We start from the raw sequence: 14943 nt of genomic DNA, 5'->3' as shown, positions 1-14943 counted from the left end.
CCCAGAACTTTGGGAGGCCGAGGCGGGCAAATCACTTGAGGTGAGGAGTTCGCAACCAGCCTGGCCAACATGGTGAAACCTGTTTCTACTAAAAATACAAAACTAAGCCGGGTGTGGTGGTGCATCCCTGTAATCCCAGCTACTCAGGAGGCTGAGGCAGGAGAACTGCTTGAACCCAGGAGGCGGAGATGGCAGTGAGCCAAGATTGCACCAGTGCACTCTAGACTGGGCAACAGAGTAAGATTCCATCTCATAAATAAATAAATAAATAAATAAATAAAATTTTGTGCCTTTGTCTTAGAAAAGTATCAATTTCCACTATCTTTTATTACATGTCAGGAAACCTTTCGCAAATATTTAAAGTTAAGATTTGGGTTAAAATTACAAATTTACAAGAGAAAAACAACACCATTTAAAAGTGGGCAAAGGACATGAACAGACACTTCACAAAAGAAGACAAACATGTGGCCAACAAGCATATGAAAAAATGCTCAGTATCACTGGTCATTAGAGAAATGCAAATCAAAACCACAATGAGATACCATCTCACACCAGTCAGAATGGCCATTATTGAAGTCAAAAAATAACACAAGCTGGTGAGGTTGCGGAGAAAAGGAAACACTTATACACTGTTGGTAGGAGTGTAAATGAGTTCAACCACTGTGGAAAGCAGTATGGCAATTTCTCAAACAGCTAAAAGCAGAACTACCATTCAACTCAGCCATCCCATTACTGGGTATATACCCAGAAGGGTAGAAACTATTCTACCATAAAGACACATGCAGCCAGGTGTGGTGGCTCATGCCTGTAATCCCAGCACTTTGGGAGGCTGAGGCGGGTGGATCACGAGGTCAAGAGATCGAGACCATCCTGGTCAACATGGTGAAACCCCGTCTCTACTAAAAATATTAAAAATTAGCTGGGCACAGTGGCGCGTGCCTGTAATCCCAGCTACTCAGGAGGCTGAGGGAGGAGAATTGCCTGAACCCAGGAGGCGGAGGTTGCAGTGAGCCAAGATCGCACCATTGCACTCCAGCCTGGGTAACAAGAGCGAAACTCCGTCTCAAAAAAAAAAAAAAAAAAAAAAGACACATGCACACAAATGTTCATTGCAGTACTACTCACAACAGCAAAGACATGAAATCAACCTAAATGTCCGTCAGTGACAGATTGGATAAAGAAAATATGGTACATATATACCATGGAGTACTATGCAGTCAAAAAAAAAAGAATAAGATCATGTCTTTTGCAGGAACATGTATGGACCTGGGAGCTACTATTCTTAGCAAACTAAAGCAGAAACAGAAAACCAAATACTGCATGTTCTCACTTATAAGTGGGAACTAAATTATAAAAACTTGTGAACAACAGACACTGGGGTTTACTTGAGAAGAGGGTAAAAGAAGGGAGAGGAGCAGAAAAGATAACTTGGATACTGGGCTTAATACCTGGGTGATGAAATAACATGTACCCCAACACCCCTTGACAAATGTTTACGTATATAACAAACCTTCCCATGAACCCCCAAGCCTAAAATAAAAGTTTTTTTTAAAAAAAGATTTAGGTTAAAATTAAACACTATAAAAGTATGTGAAGCTACCAATACAAGTAATTCAACTGAGGTGGCCAACAGATTAATAGACATATGCTATGTATAGCTAATTTTGTACACACCCAGGCAATGACAGTCACCAGTAAATCTCTACACGGTGGCTGGCAAGTTTCTGCTGACATCAGGGTTTCACTCTGTTGCTCAGGCTGGAGTGTAGTGGTGCAATCTTGGCTCACTACAATCTTCACCTTCCAGGTTCATACAATTCTCCTGCCTCAGTCTCCCAAGTAGCTGGCATTAAAAGGGTGTGCCACCACACCTGGCTAATTTTTGTATTTTTAGTAGAGACAGGTTTTGCCATGTTTTGGCCAGGCTGCTCTCAAACTCCTGACCTCAGGTGATCCACCTGCCTCAGCCTCCCAAAGTGCTGGGATTACAGGTGTAATTCTTGATTATATTTGCAATAGTGCCTTATAGTTCTTGTCTACTAACTCAAGCATCAATTATAACACTAAGACTTCAGAAAAATTAAATATAAAAAAGATTCATTTGAAAATTGAGAAAATAAAATACATTCACAACTAGAACTTGCTTTTTTTAGTTCCTTAGTCTCTATCACCCATAAACTGTAGGCTCTGAGATCAAGATAGGTGATAATGGGCTGGGTGCTGTGGCTCACACCTGTAATCCCAGCACTTTTGGGAGGCCAAGGTGGGCAGATGACGAGGTCAGGAGTTCACGAACAGCCCGGCCAATATAGTGAAGCTCCATCTCTACTGAAATACAAAAACTAGCCAGGCGTGGTAGCATGTGCCTGTAATCCCAGCTACTCAGGAGGCTGAGGCAGGAGAATCACCTGAACCTGGGAGGCAGAGGTTACAGTGAGCCAAGATCATGCCACCACACTCCAGCCTGGGTGGCAGAGTGAGACTGTCAAAAAAAAAAAAAAAAAGTGTGGTAATGGTGCTACTTCTTAAATAATCAATGTAAAAAGTTATTTTCTCATTAATGAGCTAATGACAGAGAATAATACCAGATATATAATCAACCATTAATGTAAAAGGACTAAGAAAACTGCAATGTATTATGCAGAGCATTTATACGAAGAGCACAAATAATATGTACATTCTTCCACAGGAAAAAAACCTGGAAATTCTTCAAAGATGGAAGAAACTTAAGACTCATACAACTTAGAATTCCTAATTTTTCCTTTATGTACACTTATAGGTAATTGTACTGAGAGAGAGATAAGGAAGACAGAACAGACAATGAAGAATATTCCCTTTCTGGAACTATTTCATTAAAGTTTGTCCCACAATTAAAAAAAAAATCTGTTTGATCTAAAAAAATGGGGAAAAAAACATCCAGCCCTTTCCACTTAGTGGACTCACAGCATAGATGAGTGGTTGAAGCAATCATGTAACAAGCAACCTTAAAGAAATGTGTTATACTGACCGTGCGTGGTGGCGCACATCTGTAATCCCAGCACTTTGGGAGGCCGAAGCAGGCAGATCACGAGGTTAGGAGATCGAGACCATCATGGCCAACATGGTGAAATCCCATTTCTACTAAAATACAAAAAATTAGCTGGGTATGGGAGCACACGCCTGTAATCCCAGCTGCTTGGGATGGGAAGCTGAGGCAGGGGAATCACTTGAACCCGGGAGGTGGAGACTGCAGTGAGTGGAGATCACACCACTGCACTCCAGCCGGGTGACAGAGTAAAGAAAATGTGTTATATTAGGCACCATTATACACTGTTGGTAGTAGTATAAATTACTACAATCATTTTGGAAAGCAATTTGGCAATATATAATGATATGTTTAAAAATATACATACCCTTTGACTAAAGAGACCTGTTTCTGAAAATCTATTCCAAAGACATCATATGAAATATGCACAGAGGTTGTCTTCCAAGTATTACTTACCATTATGAATGGAAAGCCTCATTTGTCTAACAACAGGGAAATGATTTAAAAATTATTCTACATCCACAAGACACAGAGTATTATAAAATTATTTTATTTTGTAATTTTCCTCTGTATTGTTTTTGGTACTATTGAGATGAAATGAATACATTTATAAAATTATTTTAAAATACTTACCAAAAATGCTTTTTAACTTTTTTCTTTTCCTGATATTTTTTAAATTTTAAAGTTAGATATACTCATGGTAAAAGACAATTCAAAAAATGTAAACAAAAACCAGAAATCTTCTCATTCTCTTATACAGTATTCTATCCCAAACTCCTAAAGGTAACTATACTGTTAAATTTTGTGGGTGTGTGTATGTTAAGCTCCTAGAATTCTTTTGTGGTATACACATATAAACTTATCAAACAAACATTTCTCTATGGATGAGTAATTTTTTGCTTTGTTTTTAATACAAGCAGACCAATTCTAAGCATATTGTTTTTCATTTTGCTGCTTACACTTATATTCTGACTAATGTTCCATATCGCACATATAGGTTTACCTTATTCACAAAAATGGATATTTAAATAAGTATCAGGCTTTAGATTGATATGTATTAAGGTTGCTTAGATTTTTCAGCTTACCAATAATGCAGTAATTAACATATTTGAATATATAACTTTATGTACTAGTGTTGTTACTATGTCAGTTCCTACAAGCAGAATTTCAACATTTTAGATACTGAAAGTTATAGCCAAATCATCCACCAAAAATACTGCATTGATATCATCCTCCTTACCTCTTCAAACTATTCTAAACACTAAATGTTACCAACTTTTAAATCTCTGCCAATCTGGAAGATAAATATTTTAATCTGTATATCTATAATTATGAATAAAGTTAAACCACTTTTCCACTATATGGTTCATTTTTTCTTTTCTTTTCTTTTTTTTGAGACAGAGTCTTGCTCTGTTACCCAGGTTGGAGTGCAATGGCATGATCTAGGCTTACTGCAACCTCCGCATCCCAGGTTCAAGCAATTCTCTTGACTCAGCTTCCCAAGTAGCTGGGATTACAGGAGTCCACCACCATGCCTGGCTAGTTTTTGTATTTTTAGTAGAGATGGGGTTTCACCACCTTGGCCAGGCTGGTCTTGAACTCCTGACCTCAGGCAATCTGCCTGCCTTGGCCTCCCAAAGTGCTGGGATTACAAGCATGAGCTACCATGGCCGGCCAGTTCATTTTTCTTATAGGCTTATAAGAGTCCTGACACAGTCAGGAAATTTACTCTTTGTCACATGTTGTATCTTACCTGGAGCTAAGACGAAAATAAATTTAAAAAAAAAAAGAAGAAATTTTATGTAGGCTTCAAAGGTCCTTCCCATTTCAAATATAAAAATAATACAGATGTATTTTATGACTTTGATCATTATATTTTTGTTAAGAGTTTTCAACAACTGTAAATTAAAATGTAGATATATCATTATTTGCTCAGCTGGAGTTCAATTACATAAAAGATAGAAAAAAAATACTACTATAGAAGGAAACAAATATTGCCAGTGATTACAGCTGAATGGTAGTCATATAGTTTTCTTTTCTGTGCTTTCCAAATTTTCTACATTGAACATACTTTCATAATCAGAAGAAAATAAACTTCCTTAAATTCATCATACTTAAATATTTTTCTTATGTTTTTGACAGTAATGGCTTCAATTATCAATCAATCATTATTTGAGTACCTGATCCAGCCTGAGTCTCTACAAGAAAAAAATGTTAATGAGTCAGATAAGGGTCTGTTGAAAGTAAGAATTACAGCTCCATTTGGGAAGTTCATAACAACAGTGATCACAATAATAGTTATATTAATATCTTTCAAGTACTAACTATGCAAGATATTAAAACTCAGTAATTTATCACAACATTTTTATAACATGAGTACAATATATCCCCATCTTACAGACTGGGAAATTAAGGCAAAGACAGATTAAAAAACTTTCTCAAGTCATGCAAACTAATAAGCAGCAGAGCCAGAATTGGAACTCAAACGATCTGGTTCCAGAATCCTCATTCCCAATTTCTTAAACTAAAGTGCTATTTAATGGGTGAACAGAAGAAATGGGAAGCTACTTCTGACAGCCTAGAAAGTGTTCTAGTCAAGAACGAGACTAAGCCAAAAAGGACTTGTAAGTAGATTTATCAGAAAAAAAAAAAAAAGATGAGTTTTTAGGAAATATGATATGCCCTTATTTCTTTTTACAAATCTCCAGCTTGAAATGGAAGCTTTTTCCTCTTTCCTTATTTAGATAACATCTCTAAGCAGATCTCTCAGCTGAGGTTTCCCAACTATAATACCAGTGTACTGCCGTAAGATAACAATGCTCTAAAGAGCTGGGTAATAACAAATACTTGTCAAAGAACTATTGCTAACATTAAGGTTTTTTAAAAGTAAAAACTAAAGACTGGGCGAGGTGGCTTATACCGGTAATCCCAGCATTTTGGGAGGGTGAGGTGAGCGAATCACTTGAGGTCAGGAGTTCGAAACCACCTGACCAACATGGAGAAACCCAATCTCAACTAAAAATACAGAATTAGCCGGGCATGGTGGTGCATGCCTGTAATCCCAGCTACTCAGGAGTCTGAGGCAAGAGAACTGCTTGAACCCAGGAGGTGGAGGTTGTAGTGAGCCGTGATTGCGCCACTGCACTCCAGCCTGGGCAACAAGAGTGAAACTCTGTCTCAAAAAAAAAGAAAAGAAGAAAGACATATAAAGAAGTTTCTGTACATCGAACTTGGCTTTTGTATCTGTAAGCTTCTCTGAGTATCAATGGCCAAACTGAACTAGTAATATTTCTGAGAAAAAAGCCTTTACGTTGGCAGCAATTTTTTTTTTTTGAGACACAGTTTCACTCTTGTTGCCCAGGCTGGAGTGCAGTGGTGTGATCTTGGCTCACTGCAACCTTCACCTCCCAGGTTCAAGCGATTCTGGTGCCTCAGCCTCCCGAGTAGCTGGGATTACAGGCATGCACCATCACACCCAGCTAAGTTTTATATTTTTTAGTAGAGATGGGGGTTTTCATCATGTTGGCCAGGCTGGTCTCGAACTCCTAACCTTAGGTGATCACCTCATCCTCCCAAAGTGCTGGGATTACAGGCGTGAGCCACTGTGCCTGTCCTGTAGCTAATTTTTTTGTTTTTTTTGAGACAGAGTCTTGCTCTGTCACCCAGGCTGGAGTGCAGTGGCACTATCTCAGTTCATTGTGATCTCCACTTCCCAGGTTCAAGCAATTCTCCTGCCTCAGCCTCTCAAGTAGCTGGGATTACAGGCATGTGCCACCATACCTAGCTAATTTTTCTATTTTTAGTAGAGACAGGGTTTCACCATGTTGGCCAGGCTGGTCTCGAATTCCTGACCTCGGGTGATCCACCTGCCTCGGCCTCCCAAAGTGCTAGGATTACAGGCATGAGCCACCGCACCTGGCTGGCGGCAGCAATTTTTAAAACACAGTTTAATTACAGATGAATGGCTAGAGATGCCATTGTAATGAAAACAGCCACAAGTCTGAAACCCAGGAGCTCTCTACAATCTAATTTTGATGTTATGACTGTTTTCTATAGATTTACTATACATACTCTGGTTTCTCTTCAGATCATATAAATCTTTCGCCTTTTACAAAATTGGCCTCAATTTTTTAATCTACAAAATAGAGATTAAAGTAACTGCTAACTGCTGCTATGAAAAATGACATTCTATTAGAGACCAGGAGGGCATTTATAAATTGATAAATGGTTACCATATAGGAAAAAAACTGCTTAGGTTAATTTTTGAACACACAGTTTGGAAAAAACAAATGTAATGACTGATTAATATCTCTTGATATTATATATTGATAATTTTCAAATATAAGTATATGACCCACAGGGAAATGACAGAATGACCCCAAAGAGAAAGGAGGGACCCAGGAGAAGGTTAGCTAAAGGTTACACACACAAAAAAAATCTGGCCCTGTATTATAGTCTTTCTTTTAATTCCTCACTTTCGATCTCTTTCTAGCAGCCTTGAAGACTGACTTATTTGTGATGAAAACAGTAAATCTTAGGGGAGCAAGCAGTTGGTCATTGTGGCACTCTGAGGACCTTTAGTTTTAGAGGAAGAAAAACTGATGAGCTAAGAGCCCCAAGAAGGATCATAAATGGGGACAATAAACATTTCTGGAGATGTGGAATAACAAAGTAAAACTTATACTTACAAGTTGAGATTCACGAGCTTTAGGAAACATTTTGGCAACATTGAGGCCATCAATGACAATATCAAAAGGAGGACAAGATTTTACAAAGTTCTCAAATCTGTTAAGTTCCTAAAAAAGAAAAGTCAGACAAAACATTAACAAGAACTTAGTAAGGACTTTATTATAAACACACTACAATGACTTTTATTGTTTTGATAATTCAAAATATTCATCCCTTAAAAATACACACACACACACACACACACACACACACACAGAAATTCTCAAAATGAAACCTGAAAAAGCCAGTCTAGTGGATGCAACTGTATACAATTATCTAATGCATTTTTTTTTAAAGACGGGGTTTCACCATGTTGGTCAGGATGGTCTTGAACTCCCGACCTCGGGTGATCCGCCCACCTTAGCCTCCAAAGTGCTTGGATTACAGGCATGAGCCACTATGCCCGGCTTATCTAATGCATTTTATAATCTCAAGGTGCTTTACACTTCACAGAGCACTTTCATATGTAATTTCATTTGATCCGCGGCTTCTAAGTTAGCCCATATCATAGTTATGATCAGAATCAATTGTCAAAATCTCTTAAGTCCTGTTCTGTAAGTCAAGGAGAATTGAACCTTAGATATGCCACTCTATGAGTGTGACTGTGCTCAAAGAACATTATGTGTAGGTCCTCTTTTGTCACTAACAGGCTTTTATTTACTTATGGCTGTTTGGGAGAAGTAAAGATTCAACAAATATTTGCTGAGCACCTACTATATGCCTAACAGTTTACCAAAACAAAACAAAAAACTCTTAACTTAATGGAGCTTAGTGGGAGGATGCACAAAATAAACCAAGTAAATAAATAAATAATACTAAATGTGAGAATGCTATGGAGAAAAAAAGTATGGCAGGGAGATCCACCTCCGGAACAGTTTATATTGGATTACTAGAAAATAATATAAATTCTAGATAAATACCCAACTATTTGAAGTACCAAAGAATGAGCAAAAGCAGGCAGAAACTGGAGGGGACATGACATCTGAAAGGTTTGGTAGTTTTAAAATCTGTTTGAAAATTAATTGACACTCCTCTCTCAAAAGGTGGTGTCTAATACCCTATGCTTAAATATGGGCTCTCCTTTGTGACTGCCTCAAAGAACAGCATGAGGCAGAAGTAACATAATGTGATTTCTGAGGGTAGGAAATAAAAGATAATACAGCTTTCATCTGACTCTCACTCTCAGGATGCTTGCTCTTGGAAACCAGCATCCTGAGAATGCCCAAGTAGAGGTCACATGTAAGTGTTTCATCTGAGAGTCCAGTTGAGTCCCAGACAACAGCCAGCTAGCTAGCATTGATCCCCACACTGATGAGACTGAGGGGGATTTCAAGATGACCCCCACCCCCATTGGATTACAATAACAGGGGACCCAAGCAAGAACCACCAACTGAGTCTCATTAACCCCTAAACCCATAAGAAAGAATAATAATAATAGTAATAAATAATTATGGTTTTTAATGCCATTATATTTGGGGGGAAAAAAGGAAAGAAAATAAGGGAATTATACAAGGTAACATTTGCCGAGGTCAGAGGGCACTCTCCAGACAGTATGGCCAGCAGGAACAGCTGGAAATGAAGCAGAAAGCTGCAGAACTTCCTGGTTTGATGAAACAGAAGACAAAGTTTGGGGGCAACCAGAGGTTGGAAAATGACAGGGTTTTATCCAAAAATGGATAAAACCACAAAATTTGCATATAAATCTGACAAAATCCTTGGGTAAAACATGATCTGTACATGCTTGGAGAAGATTCCAAGGAGTCCAGCAAAAAAGCAATAGCTGAAAGACTTAAAAGACCTAAGCAGAGATTGCGGCTGCTACCCACTAAAAGGAAAACAGAGTTCGGAGTCTTAGTCTCCAGAAGTTTATCAGCCTGCTAAATCAGCAAAAAAATCAGTAATTTCCAGATGAACATAGATAATCTCTTAAGCCTCTGCAATGTGTCATTCACAATGTCTGATACACAATTCAAAATTAATAAACATAAAAAGAAATACAAAAATCTGATCCATAGTCAAAAAAAAGGAGTCAAAAGAAACCAATCCAGGCCAGGCATGGTGGCCCAAGCCTTTAATCCCAGCACTTTGGGAGGCTGAGGTGGACAGATTACTTGATGTCAGGAGTTCGAGACCAGCCTGGCCAACACGGTGAAACCTCATCTCTACTAAAAATACAAAAATTAGTCAGGCATGGTGGTGCACACCTGTAATCCCAGCTACTCAGGAGGCTAAGGTAAGAGAATCACTTGATCTCAGGAAGCAAAGGTTGCAATGAGCCAAGATCACACCACCGCACTCCAGCCTGGGCAACAGAGATTAACTCCATCTCCAAAAAAAGAGAAACCAATCCAAGGTCTAGATGCTTGAATTAGCGGACGAGAACTATAAAGTAACTGTTGCAAATATAATTTAAAAATTACGCCTGTAATTCCAGCACTTTGGGAAGCTGAGGTGGGTGGATCACCTGAGGTCAGGAGTTTGAGACCAGCCTGGCCAACATGACAAAACCCTGTCTCTACTAAAAATACAAAATTTAGCCAGGCGCAGTGGCATGCACCTGTAATCCCAGCTACTTGGGAGTCTGAGGTTGCAGTGAGCCAACATTGCACCACCACACTCTAGCCTGGGCAACAGAGTAAAACTTCATCACAAAAAAAAAAAAAAAAAAAAGCAAAGAGAACTTAGAGGTAAATATAGTCATAACGAATGCAAAGAAAATGAACAAAATGAACATTATAGAACCAAAAAGCACAAATGTGAAATAAAATATTCACAGGATGGATTTAACAGCAGATTGGAGATGGCAGAAGAAACACTCAATGAACATGAAAGAGCAACAAAAAATTATACAATTTGATGAAAACAAAAGGATGAATTGGGTCTCAGCAAACTGTGGTACAATATCAAACAGATCAACATGTGTAGTTACAGTCTACGAGGAAAGGATAGAAAGGACAGAGTAGTAAAAAGTATTTGAATGGCCAAAACATCCCCAAATTTCATGAAATACATAACTTCCCCAAGAAGCAGAGCAAACTCAAAGCAGAATAAACACAAAGAAAACCACAAGTAAAACTGTAACTAGGCACATCTAGTAAAACAGATGAAAATCAAAAATAGAAGAATCTAAAAGCAGTCAGAAAAAAGGGATATATTACATAAAAAGGAATAATGATACAAATGACAGTTTAGTTCTCATCAGACACAATGGGGCCAGAGGACATCTTTCAAAGGATGACAGACAACAAATAAAATAACAACAACAACAAAAACTGCTTTCAATCCAGAATTATATATCTAGTAAAAATATCCCTCAAAAATTGAGGCAAAAAAAATTAAGGTGACATAAAGACATATTCAGGTAAATGAAAATAGAGAACTCATCACCAGCTAGCCTGCAACACAAGAAATGCTGAAGCTGGCCAGTGCCATGGCTCATGCCTGTAATCCCAGCATTTTGAGAGGCCCAGGTAGGAGGATCACTTCAGATCAGGAAATCAAGACCAACCTTGGCAACATAGCAAGATACTATCTCTACAAAAAAGAAAGAAAGAAAGACAGCCAGGGGCAGTGGCTCACGCCTATAATCCCAGAACTTTGGGAGACTGAGGCGGGAGGACCATCTGAGGTTGGGAGTTCGAGACCAGCCTGACCAACATGGAGAAACCCTGTCTCTACTAAAAACACAAAATTAGCTGGGCATGATGGTGCATGCCTGTAATCCCAGCTTCTTGGGAGGATGAGGCAGGAGAATCGCTTGAACCCAAGAGGCAGAGGTTGTGGTGAGCTGAGATCACACCATTGCACTCCAGTATAGGCAACAAGAGTGAAACTCTGTCTCATAAATAAATAAATGACATACAACTACTTAAAGCAAAAATTATCATAGCACTATATTATGGGGCTTAAAACATATACAGATATAACATATGTTTTAAGCTATAATTAAACAACAGCACAAAGACCAGGAAGTGGTAAATAGAATTCTACTGTTCTTATATCTCATGTGATATGGTTCAATATAAACTCTAAGTAGAATGAATTAAGTTAAGGATTTAGACTGTAAAGCCAAATCATACATTTAAAAAATAACAGAGATCTGTAGGCCAGAGTTAATAAAAATTTTAAAAAGTTAAAAAAATAATGTAAAAAGGTATAGATAAAATAGAAGAATTAAATGAAAAATTAAAATAAATTGGATTAACCCAAAAGGAGACATGAAAGGAGCAACAGAAGAACAAAAAACAGATGGGATAAATAGAAGACAAATAGCAAAATAAAATGTTTAAATCCACACTTATAAAAAAATGCTATCTATAATAAATGTACTTATCTTTCATACAGAATAAGTGGGAGGTGAAAAGTAGGGGAAAATATGTATCATGCATCAGTAAGCTTAAGAAACTTGGAATGATGACACTAATGTTAGATAAAATAGACTTGAAGAAAAGGAGTGCTATAAAAAATAATAAAAGGGACATTTCATAATGATGACAGAATCAATATATCAAAGTCATATCATATATAATAATAGAGCTCCAAGATGTGGACAAAGCAAAAGCTGACAGAACAAAGGAGGAATAAGTAAATCTACAATTATAGATGGAGATTTCAACACCCTTCTCTGCATAATTGATTGAACAAGTAGATAAAAATCAGTGAGGACTTAGAAAACAAATCCATACTATATCGCAGGATACTATGCCCAGCAATAGCAGACTACATATTCCTTTTCAAGTGCACACTGAACATCTACCAAGACAGACCACAAGCTAGGCCACTGATATGGTTTGGCTTTGTGTCCCCACCCAAATCTCATCTTGAATTGTAATCCCCAGGTGTTGAAGGAGCGACCTGGTAAAAAGTGATTAGACCATGGGGGCAGTTTCCTCCATGCTGTTCTGGTGATAGTCAGTGAATTCTCATGAGATCTGAAGTTTTTATAAATGGTAGATTTTCCTGTGCTCTCACATGCTCTATTGCCTGCTGCCATGTAAGACATGCCTGCTTCCCCTTCTGCCCTCATTGTAGGTTTCCTAAGGCCTCCCCAGCCATGCAGAACCTTGAGTCAATTAAACCTCTTTGCTTTGTAAATTTACCAGGCCTGGGCAGTTCTTTATAGCAGTGTGAGAATAGACTAACCATAAAATCAGTTTCAATACATTTCAAAATACTGAGATCTTAAAGAGTATATGTGCTGATACACACACACATACACACACACACACACACAAACACACACACACTTAAACAAAAAACCAATAGCAGTAAAATATCTATAAAAGCCCCAAATATTGCCAAACACACTTGTCAATAACCCAAGGGTCAAAAAAAATCACCAAGGGAATTAGAAAATATTTTGAACTAAGTGATAATAAAAATTGCATATCAAAATTCATGGGATGCAATACACTAATACATAGCAAGAAATATACAGCCTTAAACACTTACATAAAAAGAAGAAGGGTTAAAAAACACTGACCTAAGTTTTCAACTCAAAAGGGTAGAAAAGAACAAATTAAATTTCAAAGAAATTAGAATAACAATAAGCAGAAATCAGAGAAATAGAAAAAGCTAGTAAGGCAAAATTTGAAAATAATTAATGAATCTCAATCCCTATTTCACAGCACACACAAAAGTTATTTCTAAATAGATCATAAACCTAAAAGCCAAAACTATGAAAATTCTAGAAGAAAACAGGAGAATTCTTAGCAACATCAGAATAGGCAAAAATTTCTTAAGCAATACATAAAGTCACCACTAATATTCACATGGGAGGCCCTTGATATAATGCCTTTGAGAAGGTTACAACAATTTTTGTAACATTCTTGCCAAAAATGCCAACCTGATCTTATCATAAGGAAATATCAGATAAGCCCAAATTGAGAGACATGTTATAAAAGAATAGGCCTATGCTTTATTATTATTTTTTAAGTTGAGGTCCAAGAAAGACAAAGAAAACTGAGATAAAAAGAGACCCAAGAAACATGACAATTAAATCCAATGTGTGGTCATAGTTTGGATCCATAGGAAGGAAAAACTTGTTTGTTAAGGACATTATTGGGACAAGTGACAAAACCTGGGTATCAACTCTTGATCAGATAATCTTATTATATCAATGTTGCAAAGATGAAGAACTCCCTTTGGTCCAGTAACTACTATAAAATACTCAACATCATTAGTCTTTAGGAAAATGTACTTAGAACCATAGCAAGATATCATTATATACCCACTAGAATGGCTGAAATTAAAAAGACTGACTCATAACAAGTGTGAGGAGCAACTGGAATTTCCAAACATTGCTGGAATGAAGGATGGTACAACCACTTTGGAAAATAATTCAGCAGTTTCTTATAAAGTTAAGCATATATTTATCATATAACTGAGCAATCCCATTTATGAGTATTCACAGAAGAAATATTAAAACACACATCCAGCTGGGTGCAGTAGCTCTTTCCTGTAATCCCAGTACTTTGGGAGGCCAAGGTGGGTGGATCACCTGAGGTTGGGAGTTCAAGATCATCCTGGCCAACATGGTGAAACCCGTCTTAAAAACAAATAAATAATAAATAAAAAACACACATCCACACAAAGACTTACATGTGAACGTTAACAGTCGCTTGATTCCTAATTGCCAAAAACTGAAAACAATTAAGTGTCTATTAACTAATGAATGAATGGGGGGAAAATGTGGTGTTAAACCCAGTTGCTTTAATACTCCCTTTATTCTTATCCTTAGAAAATATTATCTGGTGTCTGCTATACATGGATATAGTTAACATGTGAAGATCACTGCTTTTTATGTAAAGTTTTGAGTATGCATTATTGTATTCCTCTTATTTCCTCTTAGTTGCTAGAGTAGGACATTAAGTGAGAAAGGTCTTTTTGAATTCGGTATTAAAGTAACTGGCTTTAGTCACAGTAGATGTGGAAAAACAGGGGAATACTGGCTATTTTGGTTGGAAGCACTGCTCTTAACATCAGAACAACAATACAAAATGCATCTCTGTATCTAATTACTTTGTATGCATTCTTTAAACCATAGAAGCCAAATAGATCCTAAATAAGAACATTAACATCATTGCCTTAATGTAGCTAGGGGAAAATGAAGCCACATGCTAAAAAGTATCATTTTTAACAACTAACATGGAGGCTATTTTAAATTGGCAACAGTACTGTAAACTAAAGAG

General features: G+C 37.4%; 1 protein-coding gene across 4 annotated transcripts in view; it reads right to left on the bottom strand.

Annotated features, from left to right (window-relative positions):
* Window positions 1-14943, bottom strand: part of PRORP (protein only RNase P catalytic subunit) — a 164421-nt gene that overhangs the window by 102166 nt on the left and 47312 nt on the right. For all 4 annotated transcript variants that reach the window (XM_078334772.1, XM_078334771.1, XM_078334773.1 and 1 more), the window contains one exon: window positions 7714-7821. In XM_078334772.1, coding sequence (XP_078190898.1) covers window positions 7714-7821 — 108 coding nt within the window. The remainder of the gene's footprint in view (window positions 1-7713; window positions 7822-14943) is intronic.

The sequence above is a fragment of the Callithrix jacchus genome, chromosome 8 (genome assembly GCF_049354715.1).
Source record: "Callithrix jacchus isolate 240 chromosome 8, calJac240_pri, whole genome shotgun sequence".
Taxonomy (NCBI): Eukaryota; Metazoa; Chordata; class Mammalia; order Primates; family Cebidae; genus Callithrix; species Callithrix jacchus.
This window is presented reverse-complemented; position numbering and strand designations above follow the sequence as displayed.